The sequence below is a fragment of the Schistosoma haematobium genome, chromosome 3 (genome assembly GCF_000699445.3).
Source record: "Schistosoma haematobium chromosome 3, whole genome shotgun sequence".
NCBI lineage: Eukaryota > Metazoa > Platyhelminthes > Trematoda > Strigeidida > Schistosomatidae > Schistosoma > Schistosoma haematobium.
Genome location: NC_067198.1, coordinates 37,442,216 through 37,467,170, shown reverse-complemented (window position 1 = coordinate 37,467,170; position 24,955 = coordinate 37,442,216). Strand labels below are relative to the sequence as shown.

Sequence of the window (24,955 nt, the reverse complement as noted above, 5' to 3'; positions counted from 1 at the left end):
TGACTGGATTATCCATTATTGATACCGATTAAAAACTTGACAACACACCCACTATTATGCCGTAATAAGCCTAAGGTTGTTCATTTAGCGATGAATTATAGGTACCACATATTGATTATATTTTGGGGGCGAGATTGATATATTTTGCATGCCTGTTAATGATGGATATGAATACCTGTGGCATCTTCACTACAAATGAGTGCTTCGAGACTATAATTTATGGACGAAACAATCAGGTCATTTTAGTGTTGTTTAAAGATCATCCATAAATTATGGTCTCACCATATACACCTATCCATTTGATTATCACTGTCTATTTTACCTTCGTTCATAGACAATATGCCTTGACAATTTAACATACGACATAACTGTTCAGGTTGGACTTCGCAAATGCATCAGTTTTACTACAAATCAATAGTCTTCTTACAACATTATATTAATCTTGCGTCTAATCACTTGTTAAACACATTCTGTAGATTTTATGCAACTTATTATTATTAGCATTTTATGACTAAGTATCGGAATTGTAACTACTGTGTTACCTTAATTACTCATAGTCCCGCACGGAATTCAGCATTCAGAAGACAAATCATTTTCTAGTACAATGTTTATATTAGACGTCTAGAAATTGTTAGAAAAGCAACTTATTTTCATCATGGTTAGTATTGTACTGACTGGTTGTTAATTTAATTAAAAATGTCGAACTGGTTGAACCTTTGATAACATCCATTAAACTTTATGTCCACAGGTTTTTGCGTTAGGCTGTTGTGGTTGTACGGTACTACCCACATAGTTAAACTGCATTTAATTTTGCATCATGAAACTTGCGAACTTATATGAAACTAATATGCTTCAAGAGATACAAGACACTTGCTTTATTCCACCGCTAGCCAAAATATAACTATGTTAACTGTCGTAACGAGACTCATGTGGCTTCAACAATAAAATAACGAGTGTTGTGGAGTAGTGGCCATGACAATAACAAATAGAGTTAGGAGCATGGGTTTTTCCTCAAGGGAGGGACATAGAGGTCGAGACTGCAGCTGATAAGACATCAATCCGACAGAGTAACTGTGTTCCCTTTTTTTTTTTCAAATTACGGTAAATACTTACCCACTAATTATGTGGCCAAATGCAACTCATGAGACAAAAGTCCAGTTTGTTAATCTCTGCCTAGAAGACAATTGAGTCACCTTTGAAGAGTTATGTTGGGAATCTGTTATAAGACTAGAGGATGCTCTATTCACAGTTGTGAAAGGATGTTTTTCAAACCAGTGGTCTCCTCTCCAAGCTACAGAAGTCTATGCCCAAAAGTATGGCCCTCCGTGATCATGGTCTAGTCAGACTGACACATTCTTACATGCCTATCACTGCATATATACAATAAACAGACCTGTAGTTCAGGATGTTTTGACTAAATTGATCGAGTTCGGAACGTGATAACTGCCCCGCATTGTTTTAATCATTTAAAACTGAAATTACTAATCCACGCGACAAACTCATAACAAGATTATGTAAAATACTCAACACTACAGAAGATATTTCGATTCGAAATATCCAACGGCAGGTTTGAAATATTATAGGTTTTAACAATTAATGCAGTTTTAGGGCCCTTAATGATGTTTACACAAAAAGAGATGTAACCTAGTAACTCATTACTTAGCCTAATGGGATCCAGTGTTACTGTGTTATCCAAAAACTTACACTCATCTTGTTAGATCGACTCAATTATATGGATAATAAGCCCACTTATGCTATTTACATCCAAAGGTTTCATCTCTCAAAAATTCATCATTAACTGTGCTGGCGAAATAGTGACATCGATAAAGTGCAACTCCATTATTACATTTTTGTAAAGCCACTAAAGCCCATAGTACGTAAATTGACGTTATCAAAGCTAACGGACCATGTCGACCGATATCACTAGCCAGGATTTGGGATACAAAACACGTCGATTTAAATGTTAGCAGAATGTATAAAAAACAAAACTATTTGGAAAAATATTTTTTAATAGAAAAGAAAAAAACGAGTGTATTTATCTTTGTGTAAATAAGATCATTAGTATCGTAAATATAAAGACAGTAAAGTTAAAACAAAAGATTCAACTTTATAGGAAAAAGTTTCAAGTCTTAATAAATATTTACAGACAAGCATGCGGAGAATATAGGAAATACCATATAGAAAATAGATGTGTACAAAACTGAGGTTATGATAACAATGACAAGATAATCAATATGGGCACTTCCAAAAGTTGTATAATCATTACCAACGTTTATCCAGGCAATAATATGAATATACTCAGTACTCCAGCTTGTATACAAGTAATAATTTAACATATTTTAATCTCTAAGGGGGGTGGATCATTTTCCAGATTGTCGAAAAGTTGAATCCAAGGGGTAATTAGCAGCGTATAATCAGGATCTGGGAATGTAATAACACAAAGACGATTAATATCTTGCGAAAAAACTGCAATTTACTTGTATAGCGGTTAAATACATGAAAATGGGAAAATAGTACCGTGAAATCACGGAACATCTTCCTTTAAAAAATGTTTAGGGTTGAAACTGATGTAAAGACTATTCAGAGATTTAGCTTCTGTTTTCAAATTAATGAACGAATGGTTGAAGATAGAAAAGACGCTTATTAGACCCATATCCATTAGTTAACATATTGCAAGTACCTCAAACTGACAAGACCTGTGACCATTTCTAAATTCAAGATTGGAATACATCTGAAATTACAACTTAGCAACAGTTGTACGAAAAGACCCGTAGACAGATATTTTGCACAAATGGGAGTCTCATACACATAATCTATGAAATGCGAATAATAACGTAGGAAGTATATAAAGGAGAATCAACTCACGTCAATTAGACAAAATCTTAGTTTTACAATCCTCATTTGTTTGGAAGGAAGTTATCGCTGATGAATTGCTGGAAGAGGTCGAGGCAGTACTGTTATTTGCATCAGAATAAGACGGTACAGAAAAGAACCGACCACCAGAGCTTCGTATGCGGTTCATAGCATGCTTATGTCTGGACTCATGAAGATACTTCCGCCTTTCCTTCGGAATGCGGCCTTGTGCCTCTAATTTCGCTCGTGCTTGGCGACGCTTTAGAATCCTGTGGTACTGTTTAGCATTAACGTAAAGAGGTTCTTCACCACCAGGAGTAAGACCAGGTGATATTGTTGAGGATGCTTGTGTGGACATTCCCTGCTGACCGATAGCAGTTTCAGGTTGCGGACTAGAAACCTGGACAACTTGAGTGTTTGAAACGGCTTGAGATAATCCAGACTGGGTCTGATGAATAACCTGGACTTGCGAAGACTGCTGTAATTGTTGAAGTATGTGAGTTTCGTCTTCAACTGTTGTCCCTATAATCTGCCCTTGAGCCGAAGTAAGATTAGCGTCCAAAGAAGTGGTTGCAGCAGACACTATAGGCTGAGTTGTGTAAATTGTTTGCTGAGCTGCACTTGGAAGGAACATGATAACCTGACCCCCACCAGCAGACGTAGCTAGTTGAACTGGGATTAGGCTACCATCACTGGCCTGGACGGCGAATGTAGTTGGTTGAGCAGCACCGTTTGCATCCATTATCAAAGGCTGTTGCAACGGCTGTAGAATAGTTTGGGCTGGAAGGACTTGACCAGCGTGTATATAACCGTCCCTGAAGTAACACAAATGCGAAAATTAAAGATACGTAAACTTGGAGGCAAACGGCATAAATAACAAAGACGAACTTGTCTAGTATGAATATGATTATAATAAAAAGTCAATACATCACCCATGCAAGAAAGTATACGTTACGAATTTGCTAGAGTGATCATGAATTATTTATATACCTTCCTGAGAATATCTTTTTATAATAGTCCATAGGGAAGGGTATGTTTAAAACGATATTAGTGGCTATGCTTTACAATTCCAATAACTTGATGTAAGGCAGTCATATAATTCTCACTGAACCCAAGTAGACAGTCAGGAATAATATCCGTATTATTACAGAACATGGTAACGGACCTACCAGAAATTACTCAATTTCATAGAATAAGCAGTAACATTGCCACTTACATTCCCGGTTCTTGCTTAGTGATTTTATGAACCTGCTGACTGATGTCGCTGGGTTGGGCTGCGTATTTACCGGTATTGATTCGCGATTATGGAAAATCTAGCTGTAACAAGAATGATACATGTCAAGCTTTAACCGGGTCGGTGGATCAGTCAGTAACAACGTAGAACTTCGTAAGAACGTACCTCAGTTCGAGTTGCCATACCACATTAGCACAGAGATGCAGTTGTCGATTAAAATCCCATAGTGGTAGACGTAGTAAGGGTATAAACAGTAATCGGAAACATTAGGGTATGAAGATGTTATTCAAGGAGTATAATCCAGTGAAATAAATTTGGAAAGAGGAAAAAGGGGACACAAAGAATTCAGAAGATTAGGATCTAGGAGAACACAAAGAGTTGATGTACCGGCGCCATTCCAAACGAATTTGAGCCATGTCATTCAAGGTCTCTAACCATCGGTTGCTATCATCTCGCAGATCCCGACCAGGTAGTCCACACTTACCAATCACGTCCAAACTATAGATATACGCCTAAAACGTATCATAACTACGACGCTTTGGAATGACAATTGTTACCTAGAAAGCAGCAATTAGGAATGATTCTTTTCTTGGCCCCCAAATGCCCTGATACGGCCGAGGGTGGGGAGAGTCCGCTCTCCCACTCGAAATGCTCTCATATGGCCACGCGTATAGAGCCACCGACCACAAAATCTTACTACCTTCTCGTGGTGGCTCTGTTGTTTACGAAAATGAAAGTATGAAAGCGAATGTCCAGCGTTTGAATCGGGCTGGTGGGTATAGAGGTTGGACCTAGGGAAGTTGGAAAACCCTGATTCTAAACCATTGGTGCACATGGGCTCCAGTATTCTGAAGGAACAAATGGCGTATGAACCAATTATTGGTCACCGGCTACCATGGGACTGCACCTCCCCACGTTGCTCCATGGCTTTGTGGATTAGATCTTTGGGTCAAAGGCTCTGGGTGTGGTCCACTTAAGAAAATCAACTGCTTTGGTCTGGGCACCCGGGCAGTATCACAGCCCACACAAACCAAGTGACTTGTGTGGCGCATATCCAACTGGTGCCTTCTTGTACCAATGCTTACGTGTTTAAATAAATTAATAAGCGTCCAACCACTACTATATTGATCGGTGTATGAGTAGGGTGAAAGTTAGGGATGACAAAATGGAAAAGTAACGCCAGCCCACGTAGTCATCGACTAGTGAACTGAGTTATGTTAAGTACAGACAATTTAGCTAGGGTGTGTGCGATAATTGTGATCAGTTGTTGGAGCTGGTGGGTAGCCTTAAAAATAGTCACACCAGGGCAGATGGATTTATTTTCTTTCCTTGGATACTGAGCTACAAAACTAGTCAGTGCTCCTCTTTACAAGAAATAATTCAAACATAACTTCATATTTCATCTTGCTGTGTTGGTGTGTGGCAACTTGGACTGATGCATATTTGCCAAGTTATTGACCGCTAACGAAGCATAACGATGAAGCCTAAATCATAAAACAATTGTCTTAGTCACACTATGGAGATTTGTAGCTCAGGTGGATGATTTTGGTGGAGTTTTGTTCTCTGAGCTAGATGGTTTGGTTGTGGAGCTTTTATCTTTAGCCGGGTTCGTACGCTGACCAGCATAGCTCACAACAATGATCATTGGTTGCACAGATGTAATGCGTGCACTTGTTATTGCACTGAAAAGATCAACAAACAGCCCGACCTAATAACTACTACACGCCCAATTTTAGTGCTTATTGGATGGTTTTGTAGTATGTAAGCACTGTTCTGCAGATGTGACAGGATATGTGCTTATTACCTTTATTCAAATCTTCATATTTCCAAAGCATTACGGAGCATATAGCGGTGCGATATATATTCGACGTATAAATAAATGTACGTACTACTACGAGATTGTTACATACGTATACTTATTATGCTTATGTTTGTCTATTGACGTGAAAATAAGGCAGTGGATTTCGGGACAACAATAAATAGCTCATATCATTATCCACAAAAAATCTTCGTTGGGACTACAGAATTTTATGACCACTAACAAATACGACGAAAACTGACATTAAAAATACTGTGAAACTGAACTATCCATACGTCAATATGAGACCCAAAAACATTGGGTCGGTATATGAAAGTTAAGACTAGTAGCACCCTTAGAACTAGTCTCGAAATTGAATTCAGTAAACATGAAAACCGATGTGACTAGGCTACCAGCATAAATCAGCGTAAAACCAAGAGAAACCAGGCGGTAAAAGGTGAAATGATAGGACAGGAACTTATTTATTTTTTAGCAATAAAAACGTGTAAGTGAATTTGGAATAAAGAAACCAAAATTGGGGTATATTATGTAGGGCCACGAATCATGAAACACAACCAGCTGCTGAAACCCAAGAAAATAATCTAATCCCTTGGACGAATTATAGCAGAAGTCATTTCACAAAATAACGACCCTATTAACTAGTTTAAGTGAACTATACCCGAGAGCTTGTCATAAACACATAACAATGCTAAACTTAATTAAAAAATACGCACAAACCAAGTAGAAGTTGTCTACAAACAATGTTTAACTCACATTATTACAGAAGACGTTTAATTTTACGATATACCCCAAGTACGTAAACTCCGGAACCAACTCTTTTGGGCGGGTTGCGAAAAATGAATTCCACCTCATTCTAACAATCGTCAACACAAAAATTGCTGGAAGCGCTGAAAGTAAGTGAAAAACCTCGAAAATGAACGAATTATATACGAATACTGAATGATTGGTAGGTCAAAAGAATGTTAGCTTGATTAGATTTACCATTGGTGCATCTACTTCTACTTGATTCTCGCTTATTGGGTCATACTCACATGCACGTATCAGTGATAGGTCGAGATTAAGGTGATAATCACTTGCTGGGATTTTCAGTGGCTTAAATTATTCAGCAATCAAGAATGGCAAAGTAAGGAATTGGATAGTTTTTATTGCGTACAAAACAGCAAATAGACATTGAGGTTGCCACTAATTTTTAGGCCAATGGATTCTTAGATTCACTGTCCTTAAAATATGTTCCGACGGCCAATCAAGGTTGCAAGCTTCATATTTAACTTATGAACGAATAGCAAAACTGACGTCCTATCATCTTTGAAAACCAGTATAATTTCTATCAAACACACAGGAGTACATTATATTTGAGTGGTTAACAATAGAAATACTTGTCATGAATTTAATGTGAAACAGTGTTTATAATACGCTGTGATAGGATCATATCACCAATTTGCTAGTGGTTTAGTTTTAAACTTTATACCAATAACAGTTGAGTGTCCAGTATTTGTCTCAATACTCACAACACCAATTTACTTTGAGAACGTTTCCATAAATCCGTAATATATAATTAATATGATCATTAAAACTTGATGTATATAATAATTTATATGATTGTTTTGTCTCTTAATGTAAAAGATGTCTATATCGGTTAGTAGGTAATTTCTGAAAGCCGAGTGAAAGTGGTTTTGATATGATAGGGCTTTGTGAAGGCCATCTCACTCAATCCACCGATCGATCCATAATTCTCTTCGTCCAGTAATAAAGTAACAATACTTGTTTACAGCTGAAGTCTATCACACACAAAACTACAAGTGTAATAGTGAATTACAAATTAAATGACATCAGTAACTGATATCAAGCCGTGATAGGATAATCTATCGCAACTTTCTAATAAAAGCTATGGAAAGCTACAGAAGCCTTCACATACTTTAATAAGGAATAAGGATCATTCCCCCTTAAATATAATGGATTCATGTCCCCTGATTCGTAAAACCGGGTCAATAAGATGCCATTTGATGGAGACCATCCAACCATTCATCATCTCTGACGAATCTTGACAACAGAGGTACCTCGAGCAAAGAAATCGTGGACAAGCCCCTTACAATTGCAAGTCTCAGAGAAGTCGAAGGTTTTTAGACCTCTAAATCCTTGAAACTTCAGGCTCAGACTAAACTCCTAGAGTATTAAATTAGTGTGTACATGTAATCTGTTCTTCTATCTTTGATTGTTTTTTATATTCAAACCATGTATTTCTGTACAGAGTCGCAATATGGAGCAAAAATGAAACATATCTGTCGATGGAAACTATCAAGTTGTCAAACTATCATTACACATTAGCCTGGAATTTCCCTACCACATTCTAATCATCCAAAGTAGATTGATATATTTCGTACACGTGAGACAACTGAATACTAGTAATCGATCATTGTTGGGTTGTAAAGAAAGGGTAATTAGGCTTCTTTAGAAGATTGAAATGAGTGAACTACAAAACACTGCAGGTGCTAACTTAAGTAGCTACAGAGTGGAGTTTCGGGAACATTATAAGACGTCTGGATATACTCCGTGACGCGTAAATATTTTTACAAGTCTCCAATATATCAAAAGGAAAAAAGGACGTGGAGAAATATATACTGCCCCGAGGATATTGCTACATTCTAACGCTAGTCAAGCAAACTTGTATCCCCTTATGACTTAGTTATATCCAGAATGCTAATGCTAAATGGTGAAGATAAATCTACCTTGTAATTTTGGAGGGGTACAGGTATATCTTTCACCATAGATAAGAACTTAAATATTAATCTACGATACACCAAGTTTCTTTTCCCTTAGGAATTTCTCTATATATTGAAGCATATGCTGTGTTAGGGTTTTACCAGAATGTTAGGTGCCACGACGTTTGGACTGCTTAAAATCGTCATCAGTATGCATACTTTAGTGCAGCTAGAAAGATAATATTGTCGGAATACTTTATCTCAATTTACGTAAAACGTCTGAACGAAGGATAAAGAGGAAGACTGTTGTACACATCGTATGTAGTTCAAATATATTCACTAAGATTACTAATTATACAGTTCAGAAGATGAAAGGGTTAATAATATCATGGTGTCTCAATCCTCCTTCATCCTAACTAGTCACAAATGCACTAATACACACTACATAAAGGTAGAACATTAAAGAACTTCCGCAGATAAGTTTTGGGCGTCGTCTTGGAGATCTTGATGATATTCAACTCTCCATGTTAAAGAACCATTTCTTAAAACTCAGATGCAAAGCTAGAAGACAATACTTTAGTAACTGGAGCGATTATGTAGGTGTTCGGCTTACTTTATGATTTGCGCATTAAAAAACAGGAGCTCTTCCTTTCAATCTATAGTCGACCGTAATATGGCTGAACGGGAGTGTTGTTGAATTTAGGTCGAGGCCGGTAGTAATTAAGTTGCCCATCTTGCCAGAATAACACACCTAATCCAATTTTGTGCGCTTGTTATAGTCTGACTATCTGACCCTTAATATCGTGCGTCAGGTCGCATCGTTGTTTGTACTGACTTTCCCTATCGTGGTAGTCGGTAATGTTCTGTTGAAGAAAACATTCAGTGTAGCAAGAAAATCCTATACTTAGTATAAAGAGCAGAAGGATAAATAATATGACAATGTCTGCATGGTCAAGTCATCGCGTCTCGATTTCGCAGTTGTGTGAAGTTCTTATGTCATTACTTATAAACCCTTGTAAGTGATAAACTTGGGTAGGTAAATCCTATTCATTGTGTAGTGATGTGATACGCCGCACTGGCTGATTTGAATGATTGCAACTTCGACGAAATTTACTTCCAAGATGTGCCAATTTATTCACTCAAGTAGGTCGTTTACAGCTGATTATTTCGAAAACGTTTCAACATGTACTTCAGCCCAGTTCTCAGAAGTGCCACTGTATGGCCTTTGCTTCAATCAACTTTGTTTATAAATATTTCAGTCCTTGAGAATTCTTAGACATGAAATATATACTTTAAAAATCTAAATACAAGGAATATCCAACAGAATTCGAACATAGTGTCTTGGAAACAGAATTATCACTATGTCTGCTCAACAAAGTTGTAAGTTTGAATTCGTATTCCTCTACTTTTCAGGGTTATTGGTAATTATTTGTTGTTGTTTCCGATATATTCGTCTTGTTTTGGCCATAAAACAACGAATAATTGGCACTCTTTGAAGTGAATACAAGGTTTTTCCATGCTCAATATACATGAGTTGCTCCTTCTGTTCCTTAGCCCCCATCGCAATGTGACCAACGAAATGAATCGTTCCTTCTTACCATTATAGCTTTGTTTATTATTCGGCTTACGGTATCTTATATTCAGTAGAGCTGGACACTAGCATTAACTGATTTCATCTTATCCACGGCATTGGCTTGTTTTAGGGAAGCGACAATAACTTGATTACTGGGCTTTTATGTACGTATAATGCAGAGGTAATGTCCAACATGCGTATTCCAGAGCAAAGTGTGTTTAGGTTATGCACCTAAGTAAGGCATTTTCAAGCTAGCCTTAATAAAATGGATTCTAGATCCCATACTAGCTCTTCTAGTTGTGTCGAAATGTCTAAATCTTATGCTATCGTTGACCGTTATCGATTTCTACGACTGTTAAATTTAGTTGTTTTCAATGTACTTGCCGAGTTGTTGGCAAAATCCATCTCACGCTTTTCTCCCTTTCATATCTCTTAGACTATGTTCTGCATTATGTCCTAGCACGCGAAGTATATTTTGGTTGGACAAGATCAGTTACATTTATGGCAAAATGACGTTAAATAGTGTATATGTTGCACAATCTACCTAATTTTGAATGGTTTTATGTGGTTAGGAACCTCGACTGGTCCGGAGTTTCTCAATATTATATGGGTAGTATCTGGAGAAAAATGTCTCCACAGTCTATGAAGGAAAACAAGAGTGATTTTATGCTCTCTCGTTGTTTCAAAGCCCCAAGAAAAAAGCCTTCCTATGAGTGAGTCTCATCTCAAAATCCGTTTACATTTTCGGAACTAGCTTCAAAATATTTGTACATTAGATATATAGGAACTAAATGTCCTAGATATCCAGTGCAGCTTCTGAATTACTAATGAGGTTAACTGGAGTGGCCCTTTTTGACAGACTCTAAAGATTTAGTTTTTAATAAATACTGAAGTGACTCAAGAACTCTCCGTAAATTAAGGTAAAACAGTGTGGAACTATGTCCAATACTCTTGTATTTGAAAGCATTCTTCATCTTGAAAACAAAAGAATTTTAATCATGAGTTCAATGCAAACGTTTGAAGCTTCTAATATAGAAACCAGACACAATCTCTACTCTGTTATTAAGTATTCTGAATTGATGTATTGTTGGTGGATGTTTTTTTGCGAAACGTGTTAACAGTGAAGTCACTGTTCAGTACACAGGTTCTCGATATATGGTCACCCCAACCAAAAATCAGGATAGTCAGAGATTTCCTAGGGATTCTACTTTCTTCTCATAAAGGGGATATTTTCTTGGTTACTCCTGTTTTGAAGAGTAATCATGAATTTGTTGTTCATACGACCTTTTCAAGGCAATGATGAACTTCACTATTTCTCACGCTACAGAATGTCCTAGTTAGGTCTCTCAGGGTTCAGTGCTAGAACCTAGTCTTTTCTTACTTTACATTAATGACCTTCGTCATGAAGTATCGTCTGATCTATTATTATTCGCTGACTATGTGAAACTTTGGTGAGAAGTTTGCAACGACGATGATAAGTTAGCACTTCAGGAGGACCTGACTCCAATTCAAAGTTGGGTGGATGAAAAGTGACTAAACTTGAACACTTCAAAGTGTAAAGTAGCCCATATGAGATTTATTGCCGACTATGCATACAACTGAAGTCACTACTCTCTATTAGTGAACCAAGCTAAAAAAAGATCTCGGAGTCCTGATAATTTATGATCTAAATTCTTACACTAATTATGAAAAAATGCTTTTCAAGCAAATCATGCACTGGTAACGTTGAAGCGCACTTTTGGCAAGTCTGACAATAAAACGTTCAACATGATCTTCGACATTTTTATTCGGACCCATTTAGAGTACGGAAATATAGGTCGCTTCCTTTCGCTTTGAAAGAATATGAATACACTGTGACGTATCCCAAGAGGAGCCACGAAATCAGCTCGGGGACTCGAAGTCAAACTTGATGAAGAGCGCCTCAAATCACAAAATCTTTGCCCATAAGAATATGAGCGTCTCATGACTGACCTAATGACGTATAGCACCTTAAATATTCCTGGGCACCTCCATAAACACCCGATTAAGGTCTGTTTCAATACAAACCTTGGAGGTAGTACCCAGAAATTAGGGATACAATATAGCAGATTAATCTGCAAGCACAACATCTACTGTGTACGTACAGGTAATTTCTGGAGTTCGCTAGATTTTGAGGTAGTCCAAGCGACTTCCCAGGAGTCATTTAAGAGAAAACGTGACATATTCGTAAGCACTCACGACAGCTTATCGCTTTTACTTAGTAATATTTCTCTTGTTGTTAAATATGTCTAGAGTGCTGCCTGGAGGTATTGGTAATCCACTGATACTAGATAGGGAAGCCCGTTAAGCGAAAGTTTCTACTATTCCATCTAAAACCAGCCGAACTATTGTGATTCATTTGAATTATGAACTCAGTATTCTTATTACACGATATTCAATTAGTCACTACCATAATCTACGACTTTTATGGTTAACAGTAATTAAAAATACTCCAGGAAACCACATTATCATTCCTGTAAGTTTGCTGACAAAATGTTTGGGAAAGAGGTCAAAGAATTGTCTAAAAGCAATCTCCTCATACAATCTAGGAGCTGCTTCATGCAATGAAATCCTTTTTGATTCGTGTTTTCAGGATATCACAAGTTTAGGGTGGTCTGGATATACCCTTTAGACTAGATCGTAATCTATGGATTCGATTGTCTTATGTTTAAAAGTGTCCAGTTATGTAATTTTGTTATCCCATGGGAAAAGTATGGTTTGTATTTCCGCTAACACGCGATTGCGACTAAAGATAACTCATCATACTTTGAACACTAATTTGTTCTGGACAGCTATATTTAACACATGGAAGTTGCAACTGCTTCAGTGACACATGACATGATAAGAGGCGAGAGTTGAGTCATATCACAGTTAAATACAGTTCATCTGTCAACAGTTCAAAGTTTGTGACAATTACATTGTAAACTAAAAATAACCGTTTTGTAACAAGAATGTAAGACATTTACTTCAATAGAATTATCAACAAAATGTCGATGACACATGTTCTCAGCCATTGACTGTTTATATTACGAGAGAAATATTCATTTTATTGTTTCATATTCTCTAAAATTCTGCTGTACCCACTACTTCTCCAAGATGGGCATCATTTTATTTTAGTTTCAAATGTCGGTTTTAACCAAAACAGCGTTTTATATTTCGAAACAAACGTAAGGCATTAGTGCGACACTGATATGATAAAATAATTGAATTATAAAGTAAGAATCCTTTCCAATAATATTGGCTATATAATTATTATGTAACAGCAAATATATAGGAAAATTATTTTTTATAATTGTTATTTCTGTGGTTTCCTGTCGATGAAAGAAACTTAACAGTTTCTTGAATAAGAATCTGACTGTTAGAATAACATCATATATACTCACTGAGTTAAGTTTTCTGACATATTTATGAAAAGAATGAATTTTTCGACACTTACTTTAACACTTATTTCCATGAATGTCTTCTATGGTATAGAAAAGATTGAAAAGCCAGTAACTTCACTTTATCAACTACTATGTACTAAACAGAAAATAGTGTTGGAACAAATTTTTTTTATTTAAAAAAAGACTTACTTTACAAAATAGTCATAAATAATCCATGATTCACTTTATGTATTCAGAATTACAGAAAATACAACACTGAAGTGTATAATCAAATGAACATTGCAAAATGATTATCTTATTAAAATAAATAATTATGCATAGAGATTACTAAATTTGACATAAATACAATAGCCACATCAATTGAATTGGTTATTTCATTTCGAAAATGGTAAACATTTATCAAATATGAAATTAATGAGATTCCAAGTGGAATTTTATCACAACATTAAACAACCATAAAATATATTAACTGATAATGTTCATTGGTAAATTTATTGTTGAGTATTATCATTCAGATGTTGATTTGATTTACTTATGTTCCATTAGGAACGCATACAAAACTTTTGAAATAAATATTAATTAAGCCTTGATTTCATACAAGTTCGATTAACCTTAAAATGTATAGAAGATTAGTCAAAATTTCATGACATAATTAGTATTATTATTATTAGAAGCACTTGCGTCCGAGACCGATAGGTCATAGATTCGAATCTCGTGAGGTGGGGTCATAGATGCGTACTTCTGAAGAGTCTCACAATACGACGAAATGGCCATTCAGTACTTCCAGGTTTTCCATAATGGTCTAGCTTCAATAGATTCATGATTTCAACTATTTATAATAATTAGTATTATTGAAAAAGAATATAAATTTAAGACGAAAATAGATGCCAAAGTTAATGACATAATCATATGATTTCAGTAATTATAAAATTACGATAGTGAACTGTAAAATATCCTTTGGATGATTTGTAAATCAATAATAATTTTAATATTATAAAGCAATTTAATTTCATACAATTTTTCCCAATTTATAAACTTTCATAAAAAACGAACAAATTTCGTAGCAGAATCACACATATTTATTTATTTCATGGATTCTCTTCAGTTGCTTGAAATCTAAAACCATAGTATTGATCATTAAAATGAAGTAAGTGTACATACATTATATCAGAAACTTCTGAATTCCAACTTAATCGTTGATGCTTTTATACTAAACCAAATGCTCATTGTGTCAATCAAATGTGGACAAATTACCGCCTTATGGTACCTTCAGTTGTGTTTACCAGTTTATATGTACCTACTAAAGAACATACACAGTCAGTCTTGAATGCTGTTAGAGGTATGAACATACTGCGGGAGATAAGAAAGGAGGATTTGTTTCCGCATATATGAACGTATTCCACATCTGGAGATAAATGAACAGAAGGTTTTTAACAGCGTAATTACTCGTCATTTTCTCGATAGTTTACATGATGTTAAAATTGCAAAATCTTTCAAAATAATCAATAAACAAGGGAATTCAATATTGTCACGCACTGCCAAAGCTGTTGCAATAAAAAGGTTTAAATCGAATATATGTATTCAAAAATAAACACTTATCAATCTTGTAATCTTATTTGTTGTGAGATTATAATGTAAGACGAACAATTGAAGAATGATAATTCTTCCGTAATATTGTCTCTTAATATTATTCTAACTGCATATATTTCAACTCACTTTATTTTAGACGTTCCCGATATAAATTATGTACACTTGCTTCATTTTAATGATTGATACTATGGTTTTAGGTCGTAGGCAGCTGAATAGAATCAGTGACATAAAGGACTTTGTGATATTCTGCTACAATATTTATTCATTTTAATTAAAATTATTTTGATACGAATAATATTTATACCGTTAAAGTATTATTCTTCTATTATATGTGTGATGTGCAATACTTATAAAGACATACATAAATAGTATGGATCAGGAATTGGAAGTAGTATACTTATCAACAGAAGAGTGAAATAAAGAGAGAGGAAGAAGGTAAAGAAAAAAGAGCATTTGAAATTACAACAGGATCGGAAGAATGATGAAATGTATAAAAGACAACTCAAAGGTGCTATGTAATTTTGCATGAAACAAGAAATCAGTTTACTTCACTAAGTCTTCCTTCATTAAACATTACAGTATATTATTTATTAAACATACAATCTAGCGGTTAATCCATTAGATAATACTGAATAAAAATGTTTTCTTAAATGAAGAAAATGTTTAAAAATATTTGTAATCAATAATGATATAGTAATTGATGATATTTGTGCACATTTTGTATACTACAGCACATGAGTAGATCTAAAGTGAATTTACAATAGTTTTATTGATTTTAATATGAATGTTTTGCTTATTTTTGTTTTGAAAAAAAAATTTTTAATTGTGATTATTGATTACTGTTAATTAACTTATTTTATGATTGATTGTTTTGTGTTATAAGTAGGGGATATGATTGTATAATCAATGAATTTAACCTTATATGCTTAATTTTATCATTACTTTTACTACCTCTGTAGTGAACAGAACACGGGTGGAGACAATCGAATTGTATGTAACACAAAATTACAGAATTACTCGGTAAAATAGAAAAACCATATAGCAAATCGTTAATTTGCAAAATATCAATCCATCATATCAAACCGGACTGTTCCTGTGGTAATCATCAATCCATTGTCTCACATTTCATTGTTCATGAGTTTTCTTACAAATTGCATTGTGTTCCTGCCCTTCGTTTCTTGATCTTTTCCCATCTTATGCTGCCAAACATTAGATTTTTACTCGCGTCATATACTACTTACATCAATATAGGTAGCACGCACCACACCTCTATCACTACAGGATTTGAATCGACAATTGTATTTGTGTGCTAATGTGGTATGACAACTCGAAATGATGTACGTACGTATGAAATTCTACGTTGTTACTGACTGACATGCCTGCAAAGTGTTTTTCTGATTTAGATTCCATAAAATGTCACTTTTACAAAAGAATTGAAATTCAAACTGAAGTTGTCAAGATGATCAAATAGTTATATAAGTTTTTATCTTAGCACTAAACCAATAAACCTTAGTTTGAAATAAAAATAAGAATATATCAAACATGAATAATTATTAGTTTTTTTAACAGTTGAATTCACAAGCCAATCTAGACATTGAAAACTCGGAAGTACTGGATGACCGTCTTATCGTAGTATGGGACTCCTCAACAGTGCACATCCACAATTCCGTACAGATGATTCGAACCCAGGACCTTCGGTCTTGAGCACGAACACTTAACATCTGAACCACTGAACCGACATTCAATGATGTTAATGTCTAACTTCAATCTATCCATAATCTTACACAAACCTTCGTCCTTTATCTGAGGTAGATACCTATTTCTACCCGACACGGATTAACTCCACTAGTCATGGCTTCTCATTATAATTTCGAGAATTACCTTTCAAAGTTAGTCACTGATGAGCACACAGTACACTAATCAATATTAGCAGAAATGAATAAAATGGATAATTAATTAAATGAATCATTATGTCCATAAATCTATTGAGTAGAAAATAAAATAAAATGTTGACTTCATTTTCAAGTCAAAATAATCGTTTAGTTTATTAACTTTATTGAATTAATATATCCAGGCATTTTTGTTCATATGAACAATTTTTGAAGTTCATTCATTGTCTTACAAATCTAAATAATATAAGCCATTGTTTATCTAAAAAGACAAAAAAATAATCGATAAATATTATTATAAACTTTTCAAAATTATAATTTTAATACTTTAAAACGTTATGATACCAAATTATTGATTGACTTTAATTTATTCCTGATATTCTTGATCTAAGTGTATCAGGTATTTGGAAGGAATCTCACAATAGAATGAAATGGTCATCCAGTGCTTCCAGGTTTTTCATACTGGTCTAGTTTCAATTGATTCATAATCTCCTAGTGAAATTATTATAACATCCCCCAAAACCCCTTCTGATACTAATCAGTATATGCTCACTAGTGATTGATTTCAAGAGGTATTTGCTGGAGTTCTAGTGAGAAGTAGTGACCATTGGAGTTCAACCGGGTCTGTTGTGTGATAGTAACTCACTGAAGGCAATCGTGGATGTGTCGCTCGATTTTGTGGATTGGTTGAAGTTAGACATTAACACCGTTGGATGCTGGCTCAGTGATCTAGAGGTTAACCGTTCGTGCGCGAGACTGATTGGTCCTGTGTTCGGATCTTGTGAGGCGGGATTGTGGATTGTTTAAAAACAATCCTTAGTTCATGTACTACAACTATAAAATGCGTATTTGCGGTCTATTTACGGTCACCCTAAACTCTGATAAACTTTGATAGCAATAAATGGTGAGAAAATTTCGTTTCTTTTTGTCCAGTACTCAATTTTGTGTTAGGTAGTGGTGAATATGGAACTCATTAGTTTAGCCATATTTGTTAATTAAGGCAGTTAATGTATCGATGTTGTAAATTGTATACATGGATTAAATTATTTCAGTACATTGAAATTTGACTGCTGATCAGATAAATAATTGATGTATAATTCAGTATATTTTGACATTGTGATTGATCTATTGTCAATTTCATGTTGGTCCATAGTTAAATCTTGATTTGAAGATTTTCATTCCCCCCGCCCCCTATGTTGAGCAATATCACTTTTGTTCAGTTATAGCAAATAGTAGGTAGCAATTTTCCCACGGTTATAACAGATAACCAAACTAGTGTTTCGTTCTAGTTACAATATTCTGTTGATAATAAATCGTAAACAGTTGACAAAAGATGGATGAATATTAAAAATCAATCCTCAGTAAAGAACATTGCATGAACAGTAACTGTTTGTATGACGGGAATCATTTCAAAATATCTAAATAGCCTCACCTAAAACACTTACTTTTAATTGCTGTATAGATTATGAGGGTTTTTAACAATGATTCATGTTTCTGGTACTTTTTTGTTATACATAGTAAGAGTTAAATCGATTTTGAATCACTTAAATGAGAATTATCTTTGTTATTTCGTGAAAATACTCAAATACACCGTTTATTTGTACTTACACCTTATTGTATGGAATTTGTCTATCATAAGATACAAACATTTAAATTAATCATCAGTGACTAATGGTAGTGACAATAATAAATGTTTTATCCTATCCGTTGAATACTTCTATATCTCCATGATTGTTAGTTTTTACTCTAAATGAGGTTCAAAAATAGAAAGTATTGCTTCAAGTTTCAATCAATTATTCCGTTAAACTATAAGGGTAACGGTAGTTTTCTTATGTTTCTTATATTTCAATGTTGTGAAGTCTTTTGTTCATATATATATATTGATGTTTTTAAAATTCTATATAATATTCATCGGTAGATATTGTTTATGTAAAAAAAGGTAACAAAAACAACGATAGTAACCTGGTCCACTACATGTAAACTAAGACAATTGTTAAAGAAGCCAAAAAAAAATCAATTGACCTTTCACAAATAAATTCTTAACTAAATAAGATTAACACCACTATGTATGTATAAGTGGATGTGTGAGATTTGGTTTTACAGGATTGATTAATTGTTAATATTTTGTAAAATCAATCAATAACTTTCAACAAAATTGATTAATTTAAAGAAAGACTTTTGTTTAGTTAAATCATTGTCTAGTATAGAATGAACACTTAATAATAATACTAAACACTGAACACGTTGCCTAAATGTTTTTCAATTAAACTTTTTAACATCACATCATTATAAATGGTTTATCAGTCAATCAAGTTTGCAAACCATAGCAAAATGATTTATATTTACATAGCATCTAAAGAAAGCAACCACACCCTTCAATGGTCATTACAAAAGAAAAGTCTGAGCAACAACACAAGTTGAATGAAATTGATTTAGAGTGTATGAATCGATTGCAACCATTTCATTAATTATCTATATCACAACAGACCTGGTTGAACTCCACTGGTAACGGCTTCACACTAGAACTCCAGGAGTATCTCTTGAAGTCAGTCACTAGTGAGCAGATGATTATTATCAGAAGAGGTTTGTGGAGATTTTAGAAATTTCACAGATTGAAATCATGAGTCAGTTGAAGCTAGACCACCATGGAAAACCTGGAAGCACCGGACGACTGTTTCGTCCTAGTATGGGACTCCTCAGCAGCGCGCATCCACGATCCCACGCCCCGCGAGATTCGAACCCAGGACCTATCAGTCTCACGCCAAGCGCTTGACCAACTAGACCACTGAGCCGGCATTCAATGGTGTTAATGCCTAACTTCAATCAGTTCACGAAGTTGCGTCACCGTCTATATGTTTAAAATTTAATTTATCATAGTTTGACTTATCCGACTGTCGATATTTTGACTGATTTTTAATCAATTTTAGCTAGCACATATATAATCTGTATGGATTGTCTTGATATTAGCTATTATATCACAAGTTCATTGGTTTCAAACCAGATACTTGTTCATTATTGAGGAAAGATTGATAATCCAACTTTTAAAATCCATGATGAAAATTATCCTCTATTATAAATCTTCCTATATGAATTAGGTTGTATAAGAGAAGTAAATGAGTAGAAAGCGTTCTCTTTAGAAAATCAATAGGAATACTACTATCAAATTTATTCAATACTATAATACTATAATGAGGTATTACCAACACCAGTTGTGTACTATTGCAAGAAATTTGTGTTCAGCATGAATTGTTTGGATATTTCATTGTTTTCTCTTCCATAGAGCTAACATTGCAAGTTATGAAGTTTCGACAATCCTAAATTTTAAATAATCTATCTACAAATTACAGAAGTAAGATAGTGATGAAAAATTTGAGAATGTTATTCATCACAGGTTGATCTTAATTGAGGTTCTTACCCTGAGTTTAGACTCCATAGTAAACGACTATGAATAAACCATTAATATGTAAATTTTCCATCGAATTTCATATGTTATACTTAGAATAACCCCGTTTAAGTGATAGTGGTAATAAAAATCTGAATACGAATTAAGTTGAAAGGATTTATTTTAGACATTGTTTTATGCAAATGGACGGTAGAAAATACGAAGCGGGAAAGCCAGATAGGAAATAGCAAACGTACCAACTCAGTATAATCAAAACGTGACTCAACATTTGTAGACATGAAACAATACAAGCCAGCACACAGATACATAGTATTACTATACACATATGAATGATAAAATGACTGGAAAGACTAGAACAATTCATCTGTCAAAAAGTAAGGATTATCGTGAGGAAATTGAAAAACATCTGGAACTCCAAACAACTGTCACCAACTGTTAATAAAGTCCGACAATTCTGCTGTACGGAGCTAAAAATGGAGAACAACTACAACCATCGTTAAAAAGTAAAAGTATCTATCAACAATTGTCTACACAACATACTCAATGTCCGTTGGTCAGATACCACCAGTAACAGCTTACTGTGGGAGAAAACAAACCAGCTTCCGGCTGAACAGGGAATTAGGAAAAGACGTTGGAAGTTGATAGGCCATACATTACAGAAATCACCTAACCGCATCATTAGGCAAGCTCTAACTTAGAGTTTTTAAGCGAAATAGGAAGGCCAAAGAAAACATTGTGCTAAGAATTGGGGGCATACGTCAAAATAATTAACAGCACTTGGCAACAACTGGTAGGAGAGCCGAGGACAGAGTTGGGGAATTCTGATTAGGAGCTTATGTGTAAATAAAGTAAGAAAAACTCATGCTTAGTTCGTTATTATTTGAAGCTATGGTATCCAGTGCAGTTTCAGAAACATTGCTACTAGGGTTTCTTGTAACGATTTACAATCAAGCTCAGTGTACAATAAATGAAATATGTTCAACAAAAATTGGTCACATCTTGTAAGCAAGCATTGTTTGTTAAGTTAATCGGCTCAATTAATTTTCGAGGCTAAATGTATCAGTGATGAAATTATATTTTATAGTTTCGTGGGTCAATTATAATTGTTCCTCGTGATATTTAAATTTTGCGATTAATAAAATAAGTAGAACGCATGCAACAATTTATTGATTTATTTATGATCATATTGGCTCGATTATATCTAGTTAAAAATTTGCACTATTGATCAGTGTGAATTAAATCGATGTAAGAACAAGTGCATCAAGATATTGCGTTTGTTTATGTTCGCCTCGTTTATTAATCTCTATTGTGTCTAGTTGTACACATCTGTGTTGTGTTTCTGGAATAGTAAATTATGATGAGGTAGGGTGGAAGGATCTTAAATGGCACATGTAGTTTTTTATAGTTAACAATGATCATTTAATTACAAGGAAGAGTTTGTTTGCTATTATCAAGAAATAATTCAGTCACATTAGGTGGAGATTTGTCCTCCAAGCTCGATGATTTGGTCGTGGAGCTTTCATTGTTCTTTTGAACAACATCATCAGCACAAACTTCATGTAGAAGTGAAATGTCCGAATTTCTTCACTATCTCACGGTCACATTACTATATTAATCCAGAATGTAGGGACAAGTCGAATGTGAGTACTCCATAAAATTATTCAAATGATAATGGAGTTTGGCAAGATTCAAACATTCAATACAAGAATAAAGTTAGGAAGTAATTTTTAAAAAGATAATCAAAATTTTAATTTACAAGTGTAATGCAATATAATGAGGTGCGTATAAAAGTCACTTTAAGCATTATTCCTTTACATACGCATAGTAACTAAATACAACCAAATTTAATCGGTATCGAACAATGGTGTAATGTATTCAAATCTATCTAGTGGTTAATCGATACAGTTAAAAAAGGGTATATTTATATCTCCACTTAATATTATATTCTAATAAACAATTTTAATGCTATTATAATAAATAATAACTCCACCAGGAGTCCTTCAAGGATTACGGATGGTCTCACATCCAGATGAAGAAAGAGTTGTGGTCATGAGATAAACAACCGCATACTATAAAAAAGGAACCTTGTTATAAACACTTTAACCAATAATAAATAATATTTGGAAAAAGGCATATACAATAATAATTTATGTGTTTAGATTTAGCTAAAAAAATCTGTCCTTGAAATATTGATTTTCCTTTATTTATGCCTTTTTTCCACAACCAATAACAAAATAATTGCCTATTTTTCTTTCTCTAATGAATAGAAAACAAAAGGTGAATGAAACTAATTTCTAGATGACATTATTCAATAGATCATCATGATCATTATCATGATCATTATCATTATTATATCATAAATAACAATGACAACAGTAATGGTGATAAAACCAACTATGATTACAATTTTAACTTTGAAAAAAAATTTATTGATTAATTTATTGTATTTAATTGGACTTTGATAAAATTAATCAATATTTTTTTGTTTGTTTTCATGACAAATAATATTGACAATTTGCATTAAGATTAGTATTTCTCTAAAAATAATATTTATTGATTTAATGTAAATGAAAAAAGTTTAAATTTTAAATTTGTTTAAATTATACAATTTAATTGAATAAATGATTAATATATATATAATAGATTCATTCTTACTTACGCCTGTTACTTCTCATGGAGGAGTATAGGCCGTTCATCAGCATTCTCCATCCAACCCTGTCCTGGGCAATCCTTTCCAGCTCTTTCCAGTTGTTATTCATCATCTGCTTCTGTTTCAGGACGTAAGGTGTTCTTTGACCTTCCTCTTTTCCGCCTCCCTTCAGGATTCCATGTTAGGGCTTGCCTCGTGATGTAGTTTGGTGATTTGAGTAATGTATGTCCTATCCATTTCCATCGTCTTTTTCTAATTTCTTCTTCAGCTGGAAGCTGGTTTGTTCTCTCCCATAAAAGGCTGTTGCTAATGGTATCCGGCCAATGGATGTTGAGTATCTTGCGTAGATAACTATTTATAAATACTTACACTTTCTTGATGATGGTTGTAGTAGTTATCGAAGTTTCAGCTCCGTACAGTAGAACTGAATGCCTTGACGTTCGTATTGAAGATTGTGACTTTGATATTGGTTGTCAGTTGTTTTGAGTTCCATATGTTCTTCAATTGTAAAAATGCGGCCCTTGCATTGCAAATCCTTGCGTTTACGTCTGATCCTCCTTGTTTATCGACAATGCTTCCCAGGTATGTAAAGGATTCTACATCTTCCAGAGTTTCACCATCAAGAGTGATTGGATTATTGTCCTGCTTTATCTTAAATATTAAATGGTAGTTTATTTTAAAGTATTAATTATAAATATTGTAAAATAGTAAAAAGTTTATTAAATTCCGCTGACTTTTATATTTTAATTTAAAGAAATGATATTAACAGAAGAATAAATGACAGTGAAATAACTGAATAACATTGTTTATACTCTTATTTTAATGTTAGAACTTCCCATTCATATAACATGACAATAAAATGAAACTTAACACCTTGTAACCTCTTTTCAATAGAATGACAGAGTTCTTTTTCGAATTTTGATAGAAAGAAACATTCAATTCATTCAATAAAAACATCCAATTGATCGAAAATAGATGAATGAAAGATCAGTTTAAAAAATGGATTTAGAAGTTATGAAACTTTTGATTTACTAAAATTTTACAATTTTCAGTAAACGTGGCAACTTGAACCGACGCATGTATGTTCCTGGTCCTACGTTGTAACTGACTGAACAATGGAGTCATGGAAATACGTTTCAATCTGTTTAGGATAAATCAATTTGTTTTACTGAAACCTTAGTATTAATATTCACATTACCATAGGAGTATAATTCCCATTATTTTAAATTCTAATGGTTTATCAATTAAAACTGCTAAAAATTCATTTTATGTTAGACGATTTTAAGCTATTTTATTATGTTATAAACGTAGTGAATTGCTTTCCAAACATAATAAATTCGTTTGAATGTCATTATGGTAGATTTTCATACAATGTAGAGATTTCTGTTAAGTTTTAAGTTATTTACATCGCCCCATTTCTAATATCATTCTATCAGTGAGTTTGTAGTAAGTAACGTTTATGAATTGATTTAAACTACTATACTAAAATATCACAGTGTGAGGTAATTATCAAGATAGATCTCAGATCAGTAGAAGTAGTATCCGTAACCGTAGAAATTAAAAAGATCAACCATTTAAGGTATGAGTCCAGGAGACAATATGGTTTACTGTAGAAAAAAAACGCGACTATAATTTTTGGACGTACTAATCAGATATAAAATAACAGGTCTTGGATTTTGACATAAAGTTCATTCATCCATTTGACTAAATAGCATCTTGGCATTATAGCTTATGTTAGTTCGTGATGAAAACCCTAAATCTTATACCTAACCTTAATCATTAACTGTAAATATTAATTCTAATTCCTCACACTGATTTATGAACTTCATTTAGTCCCAGTCATT

At 34.0% G+C, this 24,955-nt stretch overlaps 1 protein-coding gene across 2 annotated transcripts; it reads right to left on the bottom strand.

Annotated features, from left to right (window-relative positions):
- Positions 1 to 1,563: 1,563 nt before the first annotated feature.
- Positions 1,564 to 7,467, bottom strand: MS3_00005700 (uncharacterized protein). 2 transcript variants are annotated; one of them, XM_051213798.1, is made up of 3 exons: positions 6,660 to 7,467; positions 2,866 to 3,668; positions 1,564 to 2,421 (listed from the first exon to the last, which is right to left on the bottom strand). In XM_051213798.1, coding segments are annotated over exons 1-2 (804 nt in total). In that variant the 5' UTR covers positions 6,662 to 7,467; the 3' UTR covers positions 1,564 to 2,421; position 2,866. The 2 variants fall into 2 exon arrangements, with proteins under 2 accessions (XP_051069800.1, XP_051069801.1); XM_051213799.1 differs by having other exon boundaries at positions 1,564 to 6,793; positions 6,888 to 7,467.
- Between the last annotated feature and the right edge of the window lie 17,488 nt (positions 7,468 to 24,955).